The sequence below is a fragment of the Clavelina lepadiformis genome, chromosome 3, assembly GCF_947623445.1.
Source record: "Clavelina lepadiformis chromosome 3, kaClaLepa1.1, whole genome shotgun sequence".
Taxonomy (NCBI): Eukaryota; Metazoa; Chordata; class Ascidiacea; order Aplousobranchia; family Clavelinidae; genus Clavelina; species Clavelina lepadiformis.
The window spans coordinates 8,363,745-8,386,435 of record NC_135242.1 but is presented as its reverse complement, the minus strand read 5'-3'; the positions used below and the strand labels follow the sequence as shown (position 1 = coordinate 8,386,435).

General features: G+C 34.5%; 3 protein-coding genes and 1 long non-coding RNA gene across 5 annotated transcripts; 2 read left to right on the top strand and 2 right to left on the bottom strand.

Moving 5' to 3' along the window:
- The first annotated feature begins 2,033 nt into the window (after positions 1 to 2,033).
- Positions 2,034 to 8,466, top strand: LOC143450072 (cubilin-like). Its single transcript, XM_076950481.1, has 14 exons — positions 2,034 to 2,417; positions 2,859 to 3,028; positions 3,106 to 3,253; positions 3,368 to 3,549; positions 4,551 to 4,695; positions 4,882 to 5,060; positions 5,260 to 5,407; positions 5,519 to 5,709; positions 5,995 to 6,136; positions 6,323 to 6,510; positions 6,585 to 6,732; positions 7,377 to 7,537; positions 7,627 to 7,778; positions 8,035 to 8,466. The coding sequence occupies exons 1-14, from the start codon at positions 2,336 to 2,338 to the stop codon at positions 8,042 to 8,044; spliced, it is 2,046 nt and encodes a 681-aa protein (XP_076806596.1). The 5' UTR covers positions 2,034 to 2,335; the 3' UTR covers positions 8,045 to 8,466.
- On the top strand, positions 3,566 to 4,263 carry LOC143450075 (uncharacterized). The gene is made up of 2 exons (XR_013114642.1): positions 3,566 to 3,770; positions 3,933 to 4,263. It is a non-coding gene; the product is annotated as an uncharacterized LOC143450075 (long non-coding RNA).
- A 647-nt stretch (positions 8,467 to 9,113) lies between the features above and the next one.
- Positions 9,114 to 12,943, bottom strand: LOC143450073 (vacuolar protein sorting-associated protein 33A-like). The gene is made up of 10 exons (XM_076950482.1): positions 12,802 to 12,943; positions 12,455 to 12,736; positions 12,020 to 12,241; positions 11,528 to 11,702; positions 11,273 to 11,457; positions 11,067 to 11,193; positions 10,778 to 10,983; positions 10,496 to 10,630; positions 9,789 to 9,951; positions 9,114 to 9,462 (listed from the first exon to the last, which is right to left on the bottom strand). Exons 1-10 carry the CDS (start codon positions 12,919 to 12,921, stop codon positions 9,266 to 9,268), a joined length of 1,812 nt encoding a protein of 603 aa, XP_076806597.1. The 5' UTR covers positions 12,922 to 12,943; the 3' UTR covers positions 9,114 to 9,265.
- A 21-nt stretch (positions 12,944 to 12,964) lies between these two features.
- On the bottom strand, positions 12,965 to 21,283 carry LOC143450071 (DNA polymerase kappa-like). 2 transcript variants are annotated; one of them, XM_076950480.1, is made up of 12 exons: positions 21,153 to 21,283; positions 18,682 to 21,060; positions 17,234 to 17,375; positions 16,977 to 17,129; positions 16,672 to 16,791; positions 16,297 to 16,416; positions 15,992 to 16,162; positions 15,726 to 15,875; positions 15,353 to 15,552; positions 15,147 to 15,285; positions 14,954 to 15,080; positions 12,965 to 14,794 (listed from the first exon to the last, which is right to left on the bottom strand). In XM_076950480.1, the coding sequence occupies exons 2-12, from the start codon at positions 18,792 to 18,794 to the stop codon at positions 13,989 to 13,991; spliced, it is 2,241 nt and encodes a 746-aa protein (XP_076806595.1). In that variant the 5' UTR covers positions 18,795 to 21,060; positions 21,153 to 21,283; the 3' UTR covers positions 12,965 to 13,988. The 2 variants fall into 2 exon arrangements, with proteins under 2 accessions (XP_076806595.1, XP_076806594.1); XM_076950479.1 differs by having other exon boundaries at positions 18,682 to 21,255.
- Between the last annotated feature and the right edge of the window lie 1,408 nt (positions 21,284 to 22,691).

Sequence of the window (22,691 nt, the reverse complement as noted above, 5' to 3'; positions counted from 1 at the left end):
TTTGCGTGCAAGATTTGAAATGAGTATGCTGAAGGAGCGGTTATTGTTATGCATACACTCTCTAACAAGTGAAGTTTCACCGAAATAGACTTAGAAAAATTGCAAGATTTTCAATTATTTGACTCTTTATCAATAAGAAATTATCCGCGACGCTTCATAAATCGGTTACCAATTATAATTATTTTTGCGGCATTTACGAACAAGCTGGTAACTGATAATGTCAAAAAATTTACTTCGGGGCTTTTTTAAACAAAACAAAATTGTTTGTGATGAAAAGATTACGCTGGAAATCCCTTGTTTTGTCTGAAATCTTGCGGCGCCTCGGTTGGGAAACACTGCCAGGGATGAAATGGGCAAGAGTTATTTTTCCATGGTGTACCGACACTTAATCACGCGACACTTAATCACGCGACGCTTAATCACCGACACATAATCACTAGGACATTTAATCACGCGACACATAATCACTAGGACATTTAATCACGCGACACATAATCACTTGGATGTCGGAAAATCGTGAGGAAAATTCAGTAATTCAAGCTCATGTGCATCTCTCTGTGGGGATGACGATGTGGATTGCTTTTAAGGTTGGCCTAAAGCCAAAGGCTATTACTATTAGTCTTTCTTTTAGAACTCCCCGACAATTGTCTTTGACTCCGTTGCGCCGGCTTTCTCTATAATGTTTCTTTAAATCAACACCAGCTTCATACAGTCTAAGACTCTAAGTGTTAGGTGGGCCTTATTCGGTACAGGTACTTAATTGTTATATTGTCCGAAATAAGTTTTATCACATTAGAAACATTTTTATCATCTTTTCACATTTAAACAAAACTATAACTCCAATTCAGTAATGAACAGTCCAGAAGGTAAAACTGATATTATGTGTAGAGACAAGAAGAGGATATTTTTCCAAACCTTAGTTTTTATAGAAACACATTAGCCAATCAGGAAATAACATGTCATTTTGCATTACTACGTATAATCTATGTAATATGTAACATTATTCTATTGTCACCGAAGCTCGAGTATCAAAGTACCATCAAAACGGTTGTGACGTGAAGAAAAAACTTTTTACCTATTACCTTTCTTAAAACAAAGTTTTGCAAAAGCGAAGTACACCACATATACGCATAGATGGGTATCGCGACAATACTAATGATAATTTAAATTAAACCGTCAAATTCAGAAAACATTGATTTAAAGTTGACTTCCACCAGCTAGAAACTCTTTGTTATTTAGCCAGAAATATCACCAACACGATGACAGTCATCGTGTTGACACAGTTGACCGTTATCTGTCAAGCCAGATTTTAGTTTATCTTCGTGCAGTTGCTTACATTTCCCATGCATGATATTGTTACCTAGTGTGTACGGTAGCCGATACTGTAAATGTGTGATTAAATGTCGCGTGATTAAATGTCCTAGTGATTAGGTGTCGCGTGATTAAATGTCCTAGTGATTATGTGTCGCGTGATTAAATGTCCTAGTGATTATGTGTCGGTGATTAAGCGTCGCGTGATTAAGTGTCGCGTGATTAAGTGTCACCAAACCTTTTTCCATTAAGTAATTTTGTGGCACCATGACGACTATTTTCAACAAGCAAAGTACCTGCTTGATACAGTTTAGTATATTATTTTGGTTCTGAATCAATCTAGACCACCTAAAAATGCTGTGTTGAATACGATAATGTCCAACATAATATTAAAAAAAAATTGTTATTTAACTGCATCGAAGTCGTGTTTAAAGTTGTGTGGCCTCGACCGTTAAAAAGTAGGTAAGTTAACCCAGCGATTGCTTAAAAAGTTTATCATAAACAAGAGGCTATACTAAGCCGTACTTAAAGAATCGGCTCAAGCGCTTTAATCAAATGAAAAACAAATCCAGGTATATTAGTCAGAAGTAGATTCAACAAAGCTTGACGTGCGCTCGCCTGAAGGCTTTCTTACAAATATGATATATGTTTATGTGAACGATAACGCTCAAAACCACGCGCTTCATGGTCTAACGAATTATACGATAAACAGCAAATGCTGATTCACTCAACGTGCTCGTATGCCATTCGGAGGTCGTATAGTTTTAGCCCGCATGTTGTCATCTTTGTTTTGGTATGTAAATAAATTGAAATTGTAAAACTAGCGTTTGTTGCTATTAAAATATTGCATCTTAGTAAGAATAAAAGGGCGAAAATGCGAATATTTATGCTACGTGCTAATTTAACATATCTTGTAAAAGGTCTTGTAGTTAATATAATCAGGTAAAACATCTTATGTTAGTGGATTACTCGGGCTGAGAGCTTTAAAAGCCAAATAAGTTTACAGTATATGTCTGTGTAAAGCATGGGCTTTGTAGCAGTTCTCTTAACAATTGCTATCCAGTTGATCCAAAGTCGAGTATTGTCAACATCATCAGTGGTGTTAGGTAAGTATTGCACACTGATATAAAAAGCCGGTAATGAATAGCGGATATAAAACTATATAATTGCATTATTCGAAGTTATTTAAACTTATTCAAGTTAATTTATATTTAAAAGAAGTTACATCATTTAACCAAATTCTTTTGAGAATAAACAACAACCTAACAACGAATCAGGGTATTTGGGTGATTAAGGAGCTTTATACCGGTGTGTTGCATTAGTGATGTGAATAGGCCTGTATATTTTAAGCAGCCATATGTCAAAAAGTTTGAGGATTTTAAAAGCACTAGATTTTGAAATTCAGCCCATTGCTACTGGTATTGTTAAACTTAGTTTTAATTTTTTTTAATTGTGCAACTTTGGTTATATCGTGGTGCAACGTTTCTTTCATTACATGGCATTTTCACTGTTTTTAGTTATTCATTCATCTTCTAACTTATATTCAGATTTACAAATATCTGCCGAAAATAGTTCCACGTTCTCCACACCTGGCTATCCACTTGTTCCTTATTCGAATGATGCTTCATACGAATGGAGGATTCAAGCTCCTGATGGTCTTCGCATACTTATCACTTTCATAGCAGGACGCACAGAAGGTTGCTGCGACCGTGTTCAGGTAAAATTGTATTGTGCATGTTTTAGAAGAAAATTATGAAACAATACACAATTTTATCAAATGCCAATTATTAATAGGTTATTGATGGGGGAGACATCATTGGAAAATTTTCTGGAAAAATCATCCCAGGAACTTCACGATTATCAAAAGGAAATTCTCTTCACGTAACTTTTTCATCGGATGAGGCAATATCATTTGCTGGGTTTGAGGCAAAACTGGCAACAGGTATTCCAGAGAGCGATGAAAAAGCGAAATTGTGCTGATAAACAAAAACACGCTTTCTTTCAGTCAACCTAATTATTAATTTTAATAAAAGATAAAAAAATGTTTTCTTTGTAGCAACATGTGGGGGAAATATTGAAGTCGTTGACGACAACGCATTGGAACTGACGAGCGACGGATGGCCAAATGCGTATGGAAATAATGAGAAGTGTTTTTGGGTCCTTTATGGTCGTGAAAGAAAACAAATTCAATTAGATCTCATCGAAGGAAGCACTGAACCAGATAATGACCATATCGAGGTATTCGTATATTCGTATTCATATACAGTGGGACCTCGTTAATCCGGACCCCGATGAACCGGAATCCCCGCTATCCGACACAAAACTGCCGGGAACGGATTTCTTCCTATGCATTTTACCCCTTTAATCCGGAAACCCCGCTGTCCGACTCCGACACTAAAGTTTCGGAACAAATGTGCTAAATCAATAGCAATAAAATCCGATAAACCGGATTATTAACAGTTAAGCGAAAATGATTCACGACTGTCCTAATACACTATGTTAGTTTGTTGACGAAACAATAGCCGAATATCTACGCATAATAACGTTGCGGTCTTTATTGATTCAAAAGTACAGTATTGTACAGTATTTTAGAAACGAAAAAATAAATTGTTCATCAACAGTAACAAACAACGCTTCCGCGGTCGCAAAAAAATACGTACATTACATCGGTTGAGTGCGGCAATCTATTGAAGACATACTGCTGCAACTCAATCGTGCTATCAGCTTTTGATATCGCATTGCGCAAAGATTGGAAACAGGTCAAAGAAAGTTCAAGACAGTTGGTCCCACCGGAATGCTTCGCCACGCAAGAGCGGTTGTCAAACCGATTTGCGACCGAATGTTCGTCACTTGGAGAGCATTCGTCTTTAATACGGTGGTTCTGGGGTTCGACACTGGGTCGGATCATACAATAAATATAATTTTATTTTAGTTGCTGTCCAGCCAGAAACTCGGCACTTAGAATTGGAGTAAGGTGCATACGTCGTTTTGAACACGGTGCTGCATTTGCAAGATTGATTGATTTTTTACTTTCCGATTATCCGGATACCCCGCTAAACCGACATTTTTTGACGAAACGAAGTGGTCCGGATTAACGAGGTCTCACTGTATATGGAACAAAAGCAAATACAGAATTTGGTTTAAGAGCCTTTTAACAAAACATAAATGGTTTAAGAAATACCTCTTGAGTTTTTCAAGAGTCTCTGTTCCATATTTTATCTTTTATTAAATGTCGTTAGATTTTCAATGGATTGTCAATTATTGCAAGAAGGAGTGGAGATATTACAATGGAATCGTTCATAGCAGATTCCGGGATCTTGATTTTATCGTTTCATAGCAATGATCAGGAAGTTGAACAAGGATTTCGATCTGCTTATAAAAAAGGTAATTCTGGAATCAAAGACAGACTCACATTTTGATTCTTTGACATTAGCTGGCAATCTGGGAAAAACAAGTATATAGGCTTATATGTACGATTTAACACAAAACATTTTTTAGTAATAATTGCAATTAAATTGCGGCTATCCGTCACTATAACGTCAATGACCAATCGAAATGAAACTTTTTTAGCAAAATGCGGGTTTAATGCAACTGCTTCAGATACCCCGACGATACTTTCAACGCCTTTTTATCCCAGTCTATATCCCGATGATTTATCATGCGAATGGAATATGAATGCAGCTGCTGATAAACTGATCGAATTGACGTTTATGGAAATCGACACAGAAGACTGTTGTGATTTTATCCAGGTTAATTTATAAACCTCTTTGTTTTTAATGTTGAGTTATATGTAAATGATACTATTGCAGAAATCATATATCTGTAGACTTTGTTCTCCGCAGATGCTAAAATGATGCAAGTTAACCGTGGCAAGATGATTATAATCAACATCTACAATATGTTGCTTGATTATGTAAGCTATTGTATAATTTTTTTTTTCTGATTTAGATAACTTATGATTCTGATGAGACGAGACAACTTTCCGGGAAAATCCCTGCTGGGCTTGTTTTTACTTCAACCAACAATAACCTGCGTTTATCATTCAACAGTGATTACCGTGGTTCTGGTCCAGGCTTTCGTGCCGTATTAAGAGAGGGTATGGCGCCAAAAGGTCTAGCCTTCAGCCCACACCTATATCATGTACAATTTTTTAGCATATTCCTAACTATTATTTTTATTAGAAAATAAGATTGATTTTCGTTTTTAGTCGATCCAACGTCAAGTTGCGTTTACTCTGAATTTGTTGGCGAGACACCAAAGAACATTTCTTCTCCTCTCTATCCATATATTTATCACAACAACATGTCTTGTCAATGGATTCTGCAAGCAAACGATCAATATATTATCAGAATCGATTTTCTTGAAGTAAAAACCCAAGATTGCTGTGACATAATTAGGGTAAGCATGTTTTATTATTATGGCTATTAATGTAGATGGCTACTATCAATATTTAACTATTAATTAATTAATTACTGTTCCTATTTAACGGAACGATCAAATTTGTTTTGAAACGTTTTTTATTTTTAAAATTGTTCTTCCATATAGCCCATTTTTATTCGTAATGATTTGCAATATATTCCACCTAAATATGAGAAAGCAATTTTGTAACCATTCTTTTCTTAAACTATGTTTGTGCTTAGGCGGTTAGTTAATTAGCCTTATCATTCATCATGCTTGATTTAGATTCGGGAAAGCGGACAAAGAGACTTTACATTATCAGGAGATACGTCGTTTGTTTGGACGTCGAAAAATAATTACGTAGAAGTCATTTTTAGCAGCGATTCTTCAGTTGTTAACAAAGGCTTTTTGGCTACAGTTCAATCAGGTAGCATCAGTAAACAGCAGTAAACAAACACATAACTGCATTTTTTTAGAAACAAGAAAAACAACAAGCTACTACAGTAAATTGGAGACTATATATGTAGTTGTTTTATAAGAAGTGGTTCTTCGTTTAACCAACAAACAACTAAGGATGTCAAAAAATACATAAAATACATTATTTCATTGATAGAAGAGCCAGTTTGTCAATCTCAAATAAATATCTTTGCCAATTCAACGACCGGTTACTTTTCATCTCCTCTGTATCCAACGTTTTATTCCAGCGGCGTTACTTGTGTGTGGAACTTGATGACTGGGTGGGGTAAAAAAGTTGTCATTACGTTCTTAGAAGGAATACTTCAAGGAAATACCTACATTCGGGTATATCAATAATTTCGCTTGGTTCTACACTTTTGCTTTCATACAATTGACTAACAGAATTTCCTTTTTTACAGGTATATGATAGGTCTGGACCGGTTTTACGTTTATCAGGAACAATTATTCCGGGAACATCAAGGATATCCACTTACGACTTCCTTGTAATTAATTTTGTAACTGATCATTCAGGAAGTGCTGCTGGTTTCAGAGCATCCTATCACGATGGCAAGTAATAGACCAACCTTTTTGCCATTTGCTTATTTGAAATACGTTCTTCATATCATTTGCTTAGGCGGGATATTCTACCTTAATTATTCTTAGTGGTGCGCTTGTAGCCTACAGCTTACTTTATAACCATAATAGGTTGGATAGAATATTTTCTATAACAGATTCTGGTATACTGTAGTGCGAAAACTCTTATGACCCAATTTCGATAAACAATTTTTTATTTGGCCAAGTGGTTAGACTTAGAGGATGAATCGAACGGGGTTGAAACTGATAAAGATATTCTAAACATACAGATTTTACTTAGAACGGTGACTGCATACTGAATTTTCTGTAAGGACGTGGAATTGGATTTACTTGTAATTATCTCCTTTTATAAACAAGTTTAAACAACTTCATGTTTATCGAAAAAACTTTTTTGCGAATCCATACTTTTGAAATAGCAATAGTTCTAACAAACGCAAAAATAAAAGTTTTAAAACAAAAATTTTATAAACTCAATTTCAAAAATGCGACGAAAAATAATTCAGAAGAATATAAAAGTTATTTCAAGTTAAGAACAACTGGATAAGTAATCAGGATGTGGAGTTGTAGACTAATCAACTGCGTTAAATTGTTAATAAGTTTATACGTTCAATTTATAGCAAATTATGGTCAAAACTATGAGGTTTCAAAAGCACCAATGATCTTATCACCACCATTTGGTTTTTTGGATTGTTTCTGGATATTGTATGCTACTGAAAAAAATCAAGTTTATTTCGAAAGCTTGCAAGGAAATTATCTACTTTCGGGGGATTACGTGGAGGTGAATGGAAAACTTTTCTTTGTAACTGTCTGTGTAACTTTTCTTTGTAAAACCAGCTTTAATTACGTCATAGCAAGCGTTTTTTCTAGATATTTGACGGGACTACTTTGCTTGCGAAAATGTCAGGTTTGACTGTTACGAAAGTAATATTCACATCCACCACAGGCTTTTTAAAAGTTCATTTTCATGGCAATTATCTGGTTTCTGGAATAAAAGTGAAATATCGTTATCGCTTACAAAGGTAAACCATAAATTATTCTGCTTACAATTTCATAGAACTCACTTATTCTTGAAATATAACCTCAAAGATGAACTCATTTTAACAAAGGCATCACCCTAATTTTTCAAAATTTTGACTCGTTTTTCTTATACTGTAATTTCTTCCTGAAATAATTAAAAGCCATTGTATTCATGAGCTCTTTTTTCGTTTCTTTTAATGTAAATTTATTATATACCTTTGAATATAATTTGGTTAGATAGTAAATACTCTTTTACAGATCTAAATAGACGAAATCCTGGAAATGTTTCTATTGTTGCAGCAATTAACATGTCTTTCAATGTTTCAATCGATATACTTTTGGAAAATGCATAGTTTTATTCTTTTAAAGCGTCTATACTACCGGTATACAATTCTTTAACGTCTGAAAAATGACAAAGATATTACATTTGAAACGACTTGTGTATGCAGGTGGTAAACTCTTGTAACATTGTATACTCGTATAATAGCCTATACAATACATATAAATATGCTAAACCTAAGCTACACAGCTCTAGTAAAAAACCCTGCTTTGGTTTTGAAATCTAAAATTACAAACAAGTTTTTTTATGTGTATTTTATTGTTTCTCGCGTTTGATTGTAGCTTTCAAAAAAGTCGTGCTAGCTTTGTTACAAGCAGAATAAAACAAGAAACATGTTCACAAGTAATAAATTTTGATACGTGAGAAGTCTCCGATTTATCTTCAGTAACTTCAATAATCTGACTCATTCAAGGGAGGTGCTCATCCCAGTTTCACAGGTGGTTAAAATCCTGAACTGGTGCGATACAGGAGTGCAACTAAAGCCAAAACGTAATTTATTGGGAACTTAAAACTGTGTTTCTGTTGCAAACGCGGATCGTTTTAAATAGGGTAATCAGCAAACACCAAAAACGCGCGTAACATAACTATGTCAGTGATTACAATTATAGAAATGTATCTGTCAAAACCAGTGATATTGATAGGCACTGTTTCCTTCTACCATAAAAGTGACGTTAGACATAGACAAACGAATTTATTACTGGAAGCGTTAATCCAGTTTTAACTAATGCAATGTCTTCTATTTACCCCGGGTGACGTAATGCTTTAACAATTTTATGACCTTGCTTCGGAAAATTACGTAAAAAGTTTTTTGACTTTTGAAGAAACGTTAGAGAAACTAACCAAGAGAAATAATGCATCCCCATGGGCCCCACCTAGTTATCCAAATACTACCTCGAAGCGACAGTATTTTGCGTCGATAAAGGGTTTGATAAATGTATCCTTCGGAACGATAAAAGACCCTGTTAGATATTTCTTACATGCAAGATAATCTGGTAAGTACAGGTGAAGGTTTATTATTATGATTTCTGATAAACGCAGAAAACTTGCGCTGCAGCACCGCGCGTAGTAAAATCGAAGAATGGTCAAATATAAATTATTGCACAATAATAAAATGAAATGAGAACGATTTCTTACTATACTGTACATCGCTTAGTCTGCTTCAATTAACGGTTTTAAAAGCTTATTTCCGTTAATAATGCTAGTTGTCGCAACGACATATTCATGGCCGTCTTTAAGCGATGACAAATATCGCAAAGCTGATATCTCGGCGTAAGTGACACCTCCCACGAAAAACACAAGAGTGACGATGCTTGATGAACTGCTGTCGCTGCTCAGACTGCCCTGCCCTGAATGATAAGCCACATACAATTTAAGTGTCATGCTTATGAATCTGAACTGGGATAACAGGCACCCGCCTTAACCATATCACCAGGTTAAGGTGGAAATACACTTAACCCTTGATATCCCGGTCTAGATATGACGATTATTTTGCATAAAAAACATTACTAATTAATTAATTATATTACTGTTATTTTTGTTAAATGATTGGGATTCATTGAAGTTATTCAACCGCTTCAGGCGAAGAAAATTTTGTTAACAAAATGACATCAACCTATCACATTTCTTGACACTCCACAAACTTTGCTGGAGAAATAAACCTTTATCTACTCACACTTTTTCTGTGGTTTCACTTGCTGAATGCCAGGTATGGTCGGACCGGGAATAATGCGAAGGACTTCTTCAATGCTTCTCCAGCCTGGATGTGACAAGATTTGAACCAAACGAACACTCAATGGCGCATATCCACTATGAACGTAGGCGATATCTTGTGGGTCCTAAGAGTTATTAAGACTCTCTTTACAAATAATATGAGTCACCATGGAATAGTAAACTGCTGCACGTTGGATGCTTGCTGGTTCAAATTAATTTTTTGTGCTTAATGATTTGTAAACTTACATTTTTATCTAGCTCAACTTACAGCAGACCAACATCATATTATGCATACAGTAAACGTGTTGCCAAAATGGTGTGCATAAACCCTTCCTACTGTTAAAATTTACGGCTTAGATACTCGAGCAAAGTATAGAAGGAAAAGTAGTGCACTATGCCTAAGGCTATGTGATGCAATTATCTTGTTGCAATAACTATGATCTATTACGAAGTATTGTTAGTGAGTGCTTTGTAGTCCAATTCGGGCTCTGATTTTATCTCGAAAAGCTGGGGATATTGGGAAATTATGACGTTTACAGAGGGTTTGTGGGGAAAAAGCTAGAGAACCCAGATATGATTAAATGATGATATAAAATGATTATTTTCACTTTTGTTCAGAGCACTTGCTTGATATAGATTACAACATATCACATAAAAACTTTACTGTACCTTCTCGTTGATATCTTCTACCCAAAGTCGAAGTGATTTCCTAATCGTGTTATAGTTCCATGAATTGCCTGAGGGGCGCAGCAAACCACATTTTTCTAATTTGTGAAATGTGATAAGATGCTTATAACCGTAAGACTGTAAGAAACAATCAAGAAAATTTAAATTACTTGCTAAAAACTTATGGGCTTAAAATATTAAGAAAAAACTACAATAAAACAACTTGAGATATTACTTTAATAAATTAACACAAATAATTTTAAAGTCACAAGTATAATATAGGACCTGAATAAATTCACGTTTGTAGTATTCCAAAACTTTGGGTTTTAAGCCATTGTTGGTTAGGCACTGCAGACATAACAGCCTGAGAACTTGAACAACAGGCTTTTTCTGAAACAAGCATTCCTCTATGTATGGATGAACTTTATCTGTATTTACACCATTTAAAAATTCTTGTTCAGTTGACAGGGTTTCCATAAAAGCATCGGCATCTAAAGAATGTGGGCTTAAATAGTCGATGTATAAACGAAGTGTAGTTAAAACATAATATATTATTACAATTATAGCTTCACACCAGTGAATTCTTTGATAAGTTCAGCAATGCTTGTTTGAACAGCAAGTGATGCTTTTGCCAACTGCATTTGCGGAAGGTGTGATACAAAAGTCTTCATCTCACCAACAGTTTTTGCTGAATGCCGTTCCTATGCAAAACACGAAAATTCTTATGTATTATTCTCTTGAAAAATTTAAGTAGGTTACAATGCATTTATATGCTGGTACCTCATATTTCTCAGATATAATTTTAGCCTGTTTCTTTAAATTCGGACCAACAGCATTGAAGTTGCAGTCACGGAGTTGTGAGAACAACTCATCCTTTGATGACAACACAACCTTCTTTTTTTCTGTTGTTAAGTCATCTGACTTTGACGTTTTTGAGAAGTTATCGGGTGGAAAACTGGCTGCAGCTAAATTATCACAAATAGTAGCAAGTCATGGCACAAGTGTTATGTCACAGACTCATATCGATGTACTTACTGTTGTTAATTCCATAAGCTTCATCAATTAGACCTTCGTAAGTCAGCTGTGTAACTAAAGGGGTCACAAGGTCAGCTGATCGGTCAAAGATTAAAAGGCGATCGATTTGAGAATGTTCCTCCTCTGAGTGGTCTCCCAGCTCATCCCACATCTTTTGCATCATACTGCATACTTGCTACGTATTCATCACAAAAATCTTAACATTTCGTACAATACTCAGTCTCCTTAGCTTCACTTCCTTTAAACATGGTATCGGCGAAGATGATAGCCTACTACTTTTTGCAGCAGCAGATATTTGCCAATTTATATTCATTTTTAAATAATGTTCTAAAAGTTACAATAAAAGTTTACTGTTATGTTTCGCAAAGAAGCAGAGAAATAGAGGTTTATCTGATACAAAATATCACTAAACTTTCTGAAGAACATGTTTGAAAGTTTGGCTACTGTTATTGCATTCACAAAAAACAATTTTTACACTGTACTTCATCCAACCTTGGAGCAAGCGCCTTTTCCATATACTACAGGAATTACTCCAAACTGTTTTTGGATTGTAATAATGGACTTAGCTACAAGATGAAGTGCTGTCCCATCTTCATCAATATTCAAATCATAAAATGCAGAATGGTTTTCCATTGATAAAACATCATGGTCAAGTGCAATCACATCTAATCTGTACTCTTCTACATTGGTAAGTTCTCCATATACACCCAGCTCCTAATAAACCACAAACAAGAATACGTACCACAATGCTGCAAACATAAAAAGGCTTAAAAAAACGGAATAACTTAAACATAATTTATTACACTCGAGACAAAATAGAAAGCATTTGAAAGGCCAACAATTTCCGGTCTGGTTTAATACTACAAAAATCTTTTGTTAATGTCCTTGTGACATTGGAAGCATAATTTTTAACTTCAAACCTTTTACCTCTAACTTTTGAATGCACAAAAAGCTTTTCCAAGGAACAAAGAAAATATGATATTCCTTTCTACCGAAACCATCACCCTCTTCCTCTTTCTTAATGTTAACCGCAATATGATCCATGAAAGACAAAATCGGCCTAGTGACAAATATTATATGCTGGACAGTTGACTTCGGCAAACGACTAGGTCTCAGTGGGAACATCCGGTCAACTTCATATTCCTTCAGCAGTGAATATTCAGCTATGAGCCCAAATTGTTCCGTCAGTTCAGGATCCCATACCAGAGCCTAAACAAAAATTTATTGACAGAAGTGGGTCAATGTCTTGGATAGCAACTATTTAATAGCTTTACCTTACTACCAGCACATTTATCCAAAAGATGCAAAAGTTCCCGTCTCGAATCTTCTCGCACTAAACCCAAGTTAACACATCCTGTATTTAGGTGAACAGCATTATGGTTTCCTACAGCCATTATCAAAAACTATGTCGCAAGAGAAAGTGAATTCCTAATGTCACTACAAGTAAACAAATATTTCATTTGATTACAGGTACAATTTTTTTAAGACTTTAAGAGTCCCTACAATAATCTCAACACCGGAAAAAGCTACTTAACCATATAATAAGAGACCTATCTACGAAATTCTAACAAACCTTTGTGTTTTATTCAATACAGTGAAAGCCGCTTTACAAACTTATCAGTCTAGTGTAGCCATATTCCGTAAAATTTTCCCATTTAAAATATAGATTAAAAAAGCCCCAGGAAATAAATCCAGACTTTGCATTATAAATCCACTTTCAATTTTATGTGCATTGTATTTGTAAAATAACAGAAACCTTTTTTAACATGTCTGCTTTGGAACGTATCGCCACTGGCATGATATGATAAAGACATGGGTAGGATTACAGATGAGAAAATAAATTTTTACCTTAAAAAGACATCTTCAATTAAACATATCACGCTGCTACAACTTGCTGCATCAAATAATGATTAGCAGCATTTTTACCATCCAAAATCATTGTTTTGCTGCTGGTCTATGTGGGCCAGTTTATAAAATCACTACTTTTTAAATAAAATGGGGACCAATGGGGATTTTTTCAGTGGCATCTACTATATACCCAAACATTCAAAATTATTTCAAATAATAAAGTTATTTACAAATTCAAATTTCTGAGTTGTAATATCTTATATAGTGGGATTATTCCAGTACCAATATAGATACAGTATATGCATGATATAAAACCTTTAAAAATCCTGTGCAAAATGAAAAGTAGGATTAAAGTTTAATTTTTTTTGAACTACTCATTACTTTTGACATGAACTTTTAAACATTTGCATAAAAACGTTACAATCCTCACAACACCACACTCAGTGCAAAAGCAAATAATAACAATGCAATGAAATTGCAATTCAGCGTTCACAGTACATCATACCAATTAACAAAAATCCCAACAGAAAAGGTAAAGTGCATTTTTGTAATAAATACATAAGAAAAGAACTGAATTCATGCAGAATTCATCAAAAATATCATACATCAATATTCATGAAAAGAACTTATCTATTGTGTGTCCCTTACAGGAATCAATTTTTCTACGCTTTTTTGGTTTACCACCATCCTTAGAAGCTTTCGTTTTAGTGGTGCTAACAATCGACATCTTTGAGTCATTTTGTAATATATTTTTGATTACTTTACGATTTAAACATGAATCAACATGTGTATTAAAATACTTAAGTGTCGTTTGCGAAGCATTAAACTTCACAGAACAAATAGGGCAGGTAAAGTCAACACCAACAGTATCACTTATGTCTGAGGTTTTATTTGCTTCTATTGCACTTAGGTACGATTCCTCATCTACAGCAGCAGTAGAAACTGATTTACTTGTAAGTGCAATTTCTTTATGTTTGCCATTTTTTTCATTCTGTGTGATGCTATTTTTTCCACAAAGACATAAGTCCAGATGTTCGTTCAAATACTGTAAATTTTCAAAGTCATTCCTCCCACAAACTGGGCACAAAAGTGTAGTATCTAATACCAGTTCACTATCTGTATTAACCTGGTGGCCATTGTATCCAAATTTATCATTAAAGAGGTTTAGATTGAACCGATCATCTGAAAGTACATCAAGCTCATCAGGGTTGCAATGTCCACCTTTATCATCAGCTTCATCAGGATCATCCAATTCTTCAACAATATTATTTTTTTCAAACAAACTATGGCTTGTTCCACAAACAGCAAGCTGTTCTGTTGCTTTATGCTTCAAGCCAATATTGTCAATTTTTCCAAAGAACTTTTTAATTGATGTCTGTGTGGTGCCGGAGATAGGTTCCAGCTTTGATAAGCCAATACCTAAACAAAAGTCACTTGCACACTACATGTCCAAAATATGGAAAAACCTAAAATCCTCAAACTACAGCATCACACAGAAAACCAACAAGATACTACAATAAATCTTTGTCTAAACTATCTAAACGATATCAATTCAATAAAAAAATATACTTCAATTACCCATCAATCTCAGAGAAAGGTTATTGTTAGATAATGCTACTTCTTGCTTTAATAAGTCGTGAGAAATTTCAAATAATTCTTCAACAGAAGACACTGGTATCAGAGTACTCCGTGATCTGGTATGAAGCTAAATTCAAATGCAATTCAGATCATTGCAGAAAATAAATTTTTCTTAAATATTTGCTACATATACCTCGAAGTCCACAGTCTTAGTCTTCAACGTTATAGTTTTTCCTTGAACATTTGCTTTTTTCATATCATTCGATAAGGTTTGACAGAGTTCCTTCAATTTCTCCAGTTGTTCGTCCAAGCATGAACAAGCATTAAACGTCCTGAAAACATGGTTAGGCAATGGAGAACTTTGTAACCAGCAAGACATTTTACAAATTTAAATTATACCTTTCTGTACTGATGCTTTTCCTTTCACTCTCCGCTTCCAACCTGTTTGAGGAACAACCCAAGGCAGTACGAAGAAAAAATGAGCATGATACCGGGGAAAAGAGTAGCATGAGACTGGAGCGATTTTTAAGTAAGTCTTTGCAATACTTGATATCAAGGGATGAGAGAAGTTGTTCACTGACTTTTCCAATTCCGTTAACCTTTTATGCGAAATATGTCTCAGTTATAAGTCTATATGACTACAAGAGACAAACATCTAAGTATTTTCATCTACGAGATAAAAAATAAAATTTATCCTTGTAACATAACGTACTACAACAAATCGCTTCTCAGTTAGTCTCATCTACGGTAAGTGTTTTCATGTAAACCATGCCTTTCTAATAGGAAGATTTGCCATAAAATTCATGACTTCATCTCGTAATGATGATATGATTGTTTGACCATTAGGCTTGTTGAAATCACTTGCAATTTTTGCAAGTAGTGTATTTGGACCAACTCCAGCACTTGCAGTGAGTCTTGTTTTCTGAACAGCACAAAAATGACTCTGGTTGTTCTTTTTAACAACACAAAAGAGATATACTACTCTGCAGGAAAATTACTACACTAATTTAGCTTTAGTTATAAACTAGTCCAATTAACCTGATGAATACGAAAACGAATTTCTTCTGCTACATCTGCTGCAGTAAAGCCAAATGATTTGAAGTGTTTTTCTGCCATCAATTCATCAGATGAATGCTGTTGAATATCTTCTGTTTGGTTTGAACTTCGTTTGTACATGTTTTCAACATTATAAGCAAACGACCTAGTTTTCTGCAAACAAATACAAAATACAGGTAATCTTTAAACAAATAAATTTGAAACCAAATTTCAGTTTCTTCACAGTAAGGCAAAGGTGATATTTTCCGATAATTAAGACACATTGACTTATATAATCATATACTTACTTTAGAATACAACAATCGATCCTGCAGATGTTCAGTAACATCCATGTAAGCTTCATCTAAGCTCATTGCTGAGAAATTTGGATCATAGTAAGCAAATATTTTTTGCACTTCTTTGCTAACCTGCAAGAAAGCAAGAATATATTGTTTTCCAAAATGTCAAACTCTTTTTCACATAACATGGCTTAAACAGACATATTATGCATATTATACACTATTAGTTTTATTTGGACACAAAGTATCTAGGATACCGGTATATGAAAAATAATTACAAAATTTAAAAAATGTTAAACCTGGTTGCCTATTGTACACAAAAAGTTTAATACATTATACATAAAACATCAATTCAAATATACTTTAACATACACATTAACACACCTCCTTGTATTTTGAAAAATTCAGTGGGACAATCACTAGATCTGGACACAGTTTTTTGGCAATGAAACCTGGCATTGCTGCCCGTACACCATATCTTCTTGCCACATAATTTGACGTGGACTACACATATTAAGTTTTACATGAAATATAATAAACTAACAAACTCAAGAATCTTAAAAATAAGATTGCATATTACCAATTTCTATTTAACAAAAAAAGACAACTTTAACAGGGTATAAAAAGGAACATGGAACACTAACATTCATAGATTGTGACACCATATATATCTGTTGTGCTCCACTTACTAGCATATTCATCCCTCCAACAGCCATAGGCTTTTTCTTTAGTTCCGGTTTATCTCGTTCTTCAACAGAGGCGTAAAACGCATCCATATCGATGTGAATAATTGTTCTAGTTAAGTCTCTACCCTTTTCAATTTCTGCAATCATTGCATCTGCCTTTATAGACACAAGGCAAATGAGCTTTTTTGCATCTGGTTACAGGATGTTTGAAACAAATTATTGTTTTGTTAAAACTCTTAAGGCTATGAATACAAGCTTACTTTGCACATTGCGTTTTCCTTTTGTTCTGATGTGCACAATTGCAAACGTTCCTTCATTTTTTTAATTCTTTCTCTAACATGGGCTTCCCGTTTTACTTCATTTTTGTAATATCGTGAACCAATAGTATTTTCCATAATAATTCTACAACAAACCATGCAAAATATCTTAAAAGTTAATACAAGCAACCTTTTTCTTGACAGCTTGATATTGAACAAAGTGCAGAAGAAGCCTACGGAATATGCCGAGGTGGGTGTCGTAAAAGTGTGGTAAGAGTGGTATAAGGAGAGATTGGTGGCTTTCTTAATTTAATATGTATCAATATGGTAACAAAGTTCTAATTGGAGAACGACCTACATACACAACATTTATTTTCTTATCACATACCGTACATTTTATGATTAGCATATGAAATAGGAATAAGATTATGTAAAATTACGATTATGCTCTAAGCAGCTCTATATCAGGGCTACTCAACTATTTTTAGCAAAGGTCCAGTTACAAAAGTTCAAAATTTGCTTAGGTCCGTTATAACTCTCATGAAATAATTTACAGTCATACAACTGTACTAAAATACGGTATATAAAATAATATAATTCTCTGGATGGGTATTACTTTAACTTTAAAATCTCTGGATTTTAAAATATTAAATTCTCTGGATTTTTTTAACACAACACATGAAATACGGTATGTACAAAATCCGGTAAAGGGGTATTGGCAAAAGCAATAAGCGAAATTTATTTATTGTTCTGTTAGTTACAGGTAGTGGTAGAATTGGCATTTCTTGCCAGTTCTTTAAATCTTGGTTCAAAAGTAGCGAGTACGAGACGAAGGCAGTGGGGAAGGTTTTCATCAGTCATGCAGACGCGAAATTTAATCTTTATGAAGTTTATCTTTGAAAACGCTGACTCGTAGCTGTGCATTGTGACGTCAACAAAGCTTGTTTGATTTGTTTAAAATTGTGCTATTGTCTGCTGTGTTTTTGTTTTTGCAAATCAACGATAATGGTTTGGTTTTGTTAAAAAACTGGTGTCCTTTATGAAGTCACAAATATCATTGTGACTTCATAAAGTTTCTTTATGGGTTGCAATTAGCGCCTTGCTGATGATGGGGTTTACCCAGAAACAGCGCTGTCGAAGGCTACATCTCCGTAGTGGTTTTGTATTAAACTTGTGTAAACATTGTTTTATCAACAAAAGATGGCACAAAACGCCGGCTGCCCTGATTGACAAACGACCTATTAACAAAAAACACTAGAAGACTAGTTTGAGTTACCACTTACAGATTCGCTGATTAATTGAATAAGCAGTAATAACAAAACTAATGATGAACGATTTCATTTGCGTAAATACTGAGACAGAAAAGGTCCGGATTCAACACTGAAAAGATCCGCATTCAGACCGCGGTCCGCCAGTTGAGTAGCCCTGCTCTATATTTACTGAGATCTTACTTATTAATCTTCTCTTTGTCCAGTCCTTCCATTCCTGCCTTGTTGTCATTTAACGCCATTCTTGAGGTAACACTTGAAGTACCGGGCATATCGTTTTTCCTATTCAGATGCATTTCATTAAATTAGATGGACTACTGTACTTCAACGAAAAGTTCTATGAAAGATGATGATCCATTTCGCAGAAATCTGTACACATATAATCTAGGCATCTATCATTCAGACTTCAATAAAACTCTATCACCAAGTTTTACCCAATTTAATGCAGGTATTAATGTTCATGTAGTACCGCAGCGTATATATGACATGAAGATATCAACAGCCCAGACTGATCAGTTCGTTATGCGTGCAAAACATTTTTCACACAATCGCACATTGTAACTTTTCAGTATATTTGGTATGGCTTATGGTATCAATTAGTATGAGACTGAAGTGGAAACAACACAGTTTTTATTTGTCAATATTCAGTTCATGCTTTTCATTTGTCTTTACAAAGTACATTTATTCAAATGATCAAAACCACTATTGTATTTCCCTTCTTTGGAGCCACAATTGCAGGCCAAAAGTTTAATTTCTTGTTTTTCCAAAATTTTAGTGAAAAAAATACATTTGAGATGGACAAATGTCCATAAATAGGCAGAAGTTTTAAATCTGTTAAAAAGCTGTCAAATTAAAAATTGTAAAAACAAATTGTCCAATTTATTTACACTTACAAATTAAATGTAAGCAACTTGCAACATAAATTTCCTTCAGAAATGATACTTTTTCTAATTCGTATTTCATATCAACAATTTTGCAAAGTATCTAAAGAATACTGTGGAAGCAGCCTGCCACAGTGGGTTTGCAAGCAACCACTCCAAGTCATTTGGCAGATCATATCACTGTATGTACACATGTACTACGACCTAGGTGTCTAAGGTGTGTGGGTGGGGAGGCATTTTCTGCCCAAGGATTTTCTTGCACGCTAGCTACAATTGAAAAGCACATAGCATGAAGCATTTATCAACTATATTGTTGCTTCTTTTGCATCGGCGACGTTGCCTTTCTATAAAGTTACAATAACATTTACAATGCCGTACAGCGAAACAAGGTGTGAAAGTAATGCATTAGTACTACATGGATTATGAAACACTAAAAGAAATACAAATTATGCAAGAAAATACAAATTTCAGGCTAACAGAACATTTATTTATTTGGGCCAGCGCCAAGTTAAGAGATTAAATTGTGATTTTAAATTAAATGCTGAAATAGCTACAGTATAGAAGAAAGTGTGGCACATTTCACACACATGAGACTCATCGACAATCACAACGATTTATCGTTAAAAAAGAAACCAGGGAAAGTGGGTTGCTTGAACGCCAATTTATAATAAATAAACAAAAAATCAATGCTTGAAAGGCATCGTGCCTAAATTTGTGTTTATTCTAAACCCAGTTTCTTGTGGAAAACTATCATTGCGTGCGTTTGAAAGCATTTTTCTTGTTATGTTTTGCGATAACAAAGTTGGAAGTTGGCACCGACCTTTTTGCTCCCCACAGTCATTGGCGAAAAATAATTTGTAAAATGAATTTAATTCTTCATAGCAAAATTTGCGCTAAGTGTGACATACATATATAGGCTATAAGTGAAATATCATTCAAGACCTATAGGCCTAAATTGCACTACTGGAAAGTTTGTATGATGTTCTGAAGGAAGTTGGGTTATGTGCCAATGCTTTTGGCACAGAGTTACCGTTTTACCCTATATTCCATTGGTCTAGTTTACAAGTGCACAACCAGATGACGTCACAACTTGAGGAGCTGGGGTCTAGCAAACAACTTAGGCATCCTCTGGTTGTGCACTTGTATACTAGACCCTCTTCTATATTACATATAGGTAATACATTAATGACGCAAATTTTAACGGCAATTACACCTGTCATGGAATTGAACTGTGTGCTAATTTTTAACTTAAAATGGTGTGCTAATTATTTTTAAAGTGCAAATTAACTTAAAACTATAGGCTAATCCCCTCTGAACCAAAGTCTCATACTTCTTTTGATTAAATTTTTAAGCTAGGCTGCAAATTGAAATAAACACTATTTTCAACCTAAAATCACATTTTTATATTTATTTTTTATACCACTCTAATTTAATTTTAAACTAATCCCTAGGCCTATGACTCAAACTTTCACCTCATGACTGAACTAAACCAAAACTAAATTTAAACAAAAAAAGAACTCAAAGATTAGCATGATTCGAATCCGAGACATCCAGCATACGAGCCCCATCGTTAACAGCACTTCAATGATTTCTTCCCCTCGCCTAACACAATAGTCATAAACCCATCAGCGAAAATCTGCCGGTCACCGTATTGTGATTCAGCAACTGCAGTAAACGGAAGCTGGTGAAAAATAATACCGGGTAGTCGCTTCGTTAGTTAAATTGGGTTTAGTATAAAAGTGCACAACCACAAGATGCCTTAGCATGCATCACCTCAGCTTGGTACTCAAATTGTGATGACATCTGGTTGTGCATTTCTGCCCTAGAACCGTCAAATTCTGGCCTAGATAGGTTTGTTCAGTCGTTACCCATTATTCGAACAACACTAATTTACGGAATGAGGAAACTGAGGAACACAACACTAATTTATGGAAATTAAGGAATTAGGAAAAAATGAGGAATATTTTTTTCCATGTTTGAAGTAATACAATTGCCAAATATACGCATTATTATTTAGCTTAGCGCCTTAGCTGTTAACTATAAAACAATTTCTGTCACAATGTGTTTGGAACTTTCTAAAATCTGTAGAAAACGTTTATTTTGTCGGTCCGGTGATTTATAGTGAGTGATATATAGTTAGTTTTTACAGAATGAGGAAACTGAGGAACTTGACCCTAATTAACGGAAAGTGAGAAATTAGGGAATATTTGTTTTATGTTTGTCGTAATTGAAATCACAAGTGTACTTGGTATTATTTATCAAAAATTATTATAACTTCAAAAAAAGTTTTTTGTCACAATTATTTTTTACAGTAGTTTAGGCCTATATAACACTACATGCTTATAACAATTTTTTAAAATTCTGGGACGACTGTACAGTACGCTGTTATTTTTTGCTGTGCGTTTTATGAAAAGCTTTGGTGTAAACACGATGCTTTGGAAACATGACGAATGTCCCATAATTTTAGGGAAAGTACTATATCGATTGCTGTTTATGCCAAAGCTTCGATTGGCCCTCCGAATACACGAAACGTCTTTTGTCGAACAGATAAGGATCAAATAAATGCGAGTTTACGGTTTCAAGGCGTGACTAATACTAATTACTAGTTGACTTAGGAATGACAATCGATGACGATGACAGTTAATGAATATTATCAGATAAACTCATATTAATTTCCCAATTGTTTTATTAGGTCGAATGTTGGAGCTAGATCTAGCTCGACATTTTGAACTTTGTCAATGCAAGTATCATATCCTGAGTTAACTATTTTACAAAAATAGTTGTGTAAGACAGAAATACGTGTCGTTTTAAATACATCGATTTCATAGCATTTATAGCACAAAGACTTGGTAAAACCAATACTGAGCACGACTTGCCTGACCGGTAAACGTTATATAACTATTCAGATTTGCAGCCAAATACGGACATGGTAATGTATTTAAAATAAACACTGTGACGGTTACGTCACACTATGATGATGTCATAAGGAAAATATGCTTAATGACCTCAGTTTGAATTAGGTATGGTCATATATATTACATAACACATGTAATACCATGTATGGCAAAGTAGTAGTGGTAGAAGAGATCGCAATATAATAGAAAGAAAAAGTCAGCTGTAAAGTTTAAACTACCGTGTTTGAAGCTTCATGAAATTAATACTGTATTTGGGTTTATCAATACAGTAGACCAGGATTCCCAAACATCGCGGTCCGCAGACACTTTGCAGTCGGATCGCAAAATTTTCACACGTCTTACGAGAAAGATTAAAAATGGTAACTCGTTCTATAATATGGTAAAATAATTACATGGC

Bases quoted from the DNA above. Each gene is read 5' to 3' on its own strand.
- LOC143450073 (XM_076950482.1), bottom strand. From the start codon at position 12,921: ATGGCTGTAGGAAACCATAATGCTGTTCACCTAAATACAGGATGTGTT. The intron at 12,242-12,454 runs GTAAAAGGTTTG...GTGGTTTATTAG, and splicing joins TGTGCATTCAAAAGTTAGAG to GAGCTGGGTGTATATGGAGA. The intron at 11,703-12,019 runs GTTGGATGAAGT...ATGAATACGTAG, and splicing joins GAAAAGGCGCTTGCTCCAAG to CAAGTATGCAGTATGATGCA.
- LOC143450072 (XM_076950481.1), top strand. From the start codon at position 2,336: ATGGGCTTTGTAGCAGTTCTCTTAACAATTGCTATCCAGTTGATCCAA. The intron at 4,696-4,881 runs GTAATTCTGGAA...AAACTTTTTTAG, and splicing joins TCGATCTGCTTATAAAAAAG to CAAAATGCGGGTTTAATGCA. The intron at 6,511-6,584 runs GTATATCAATAA...CCTTTTTTACAG, and splicing joins AAGGAAATACCTACATTCGG to GTATATGATAGGTCTGGACC.
- LOC143450071 (XM_076950480.1), bottom strand. From the start codon at position 18,794: ATGCATCTGAATAGGAAAAACGATATGCCCGGTACTTCAAGTGTTACC. The intron at 16,163-16,296 runs GTAAGTATATGA...ATTTGTTTGCAG, and splicing joins ATCGATTGTTGTATTCTAAA to AAAACTAGGTCGTTTGCTTA. The intron at 15,876-15,991 runs GTTAATTGGACT...TGTGCTGTTCAG, and splicing joins TTCGTTTTCGTATTCATCAG to AAAACAAGACTCACTGCAAG.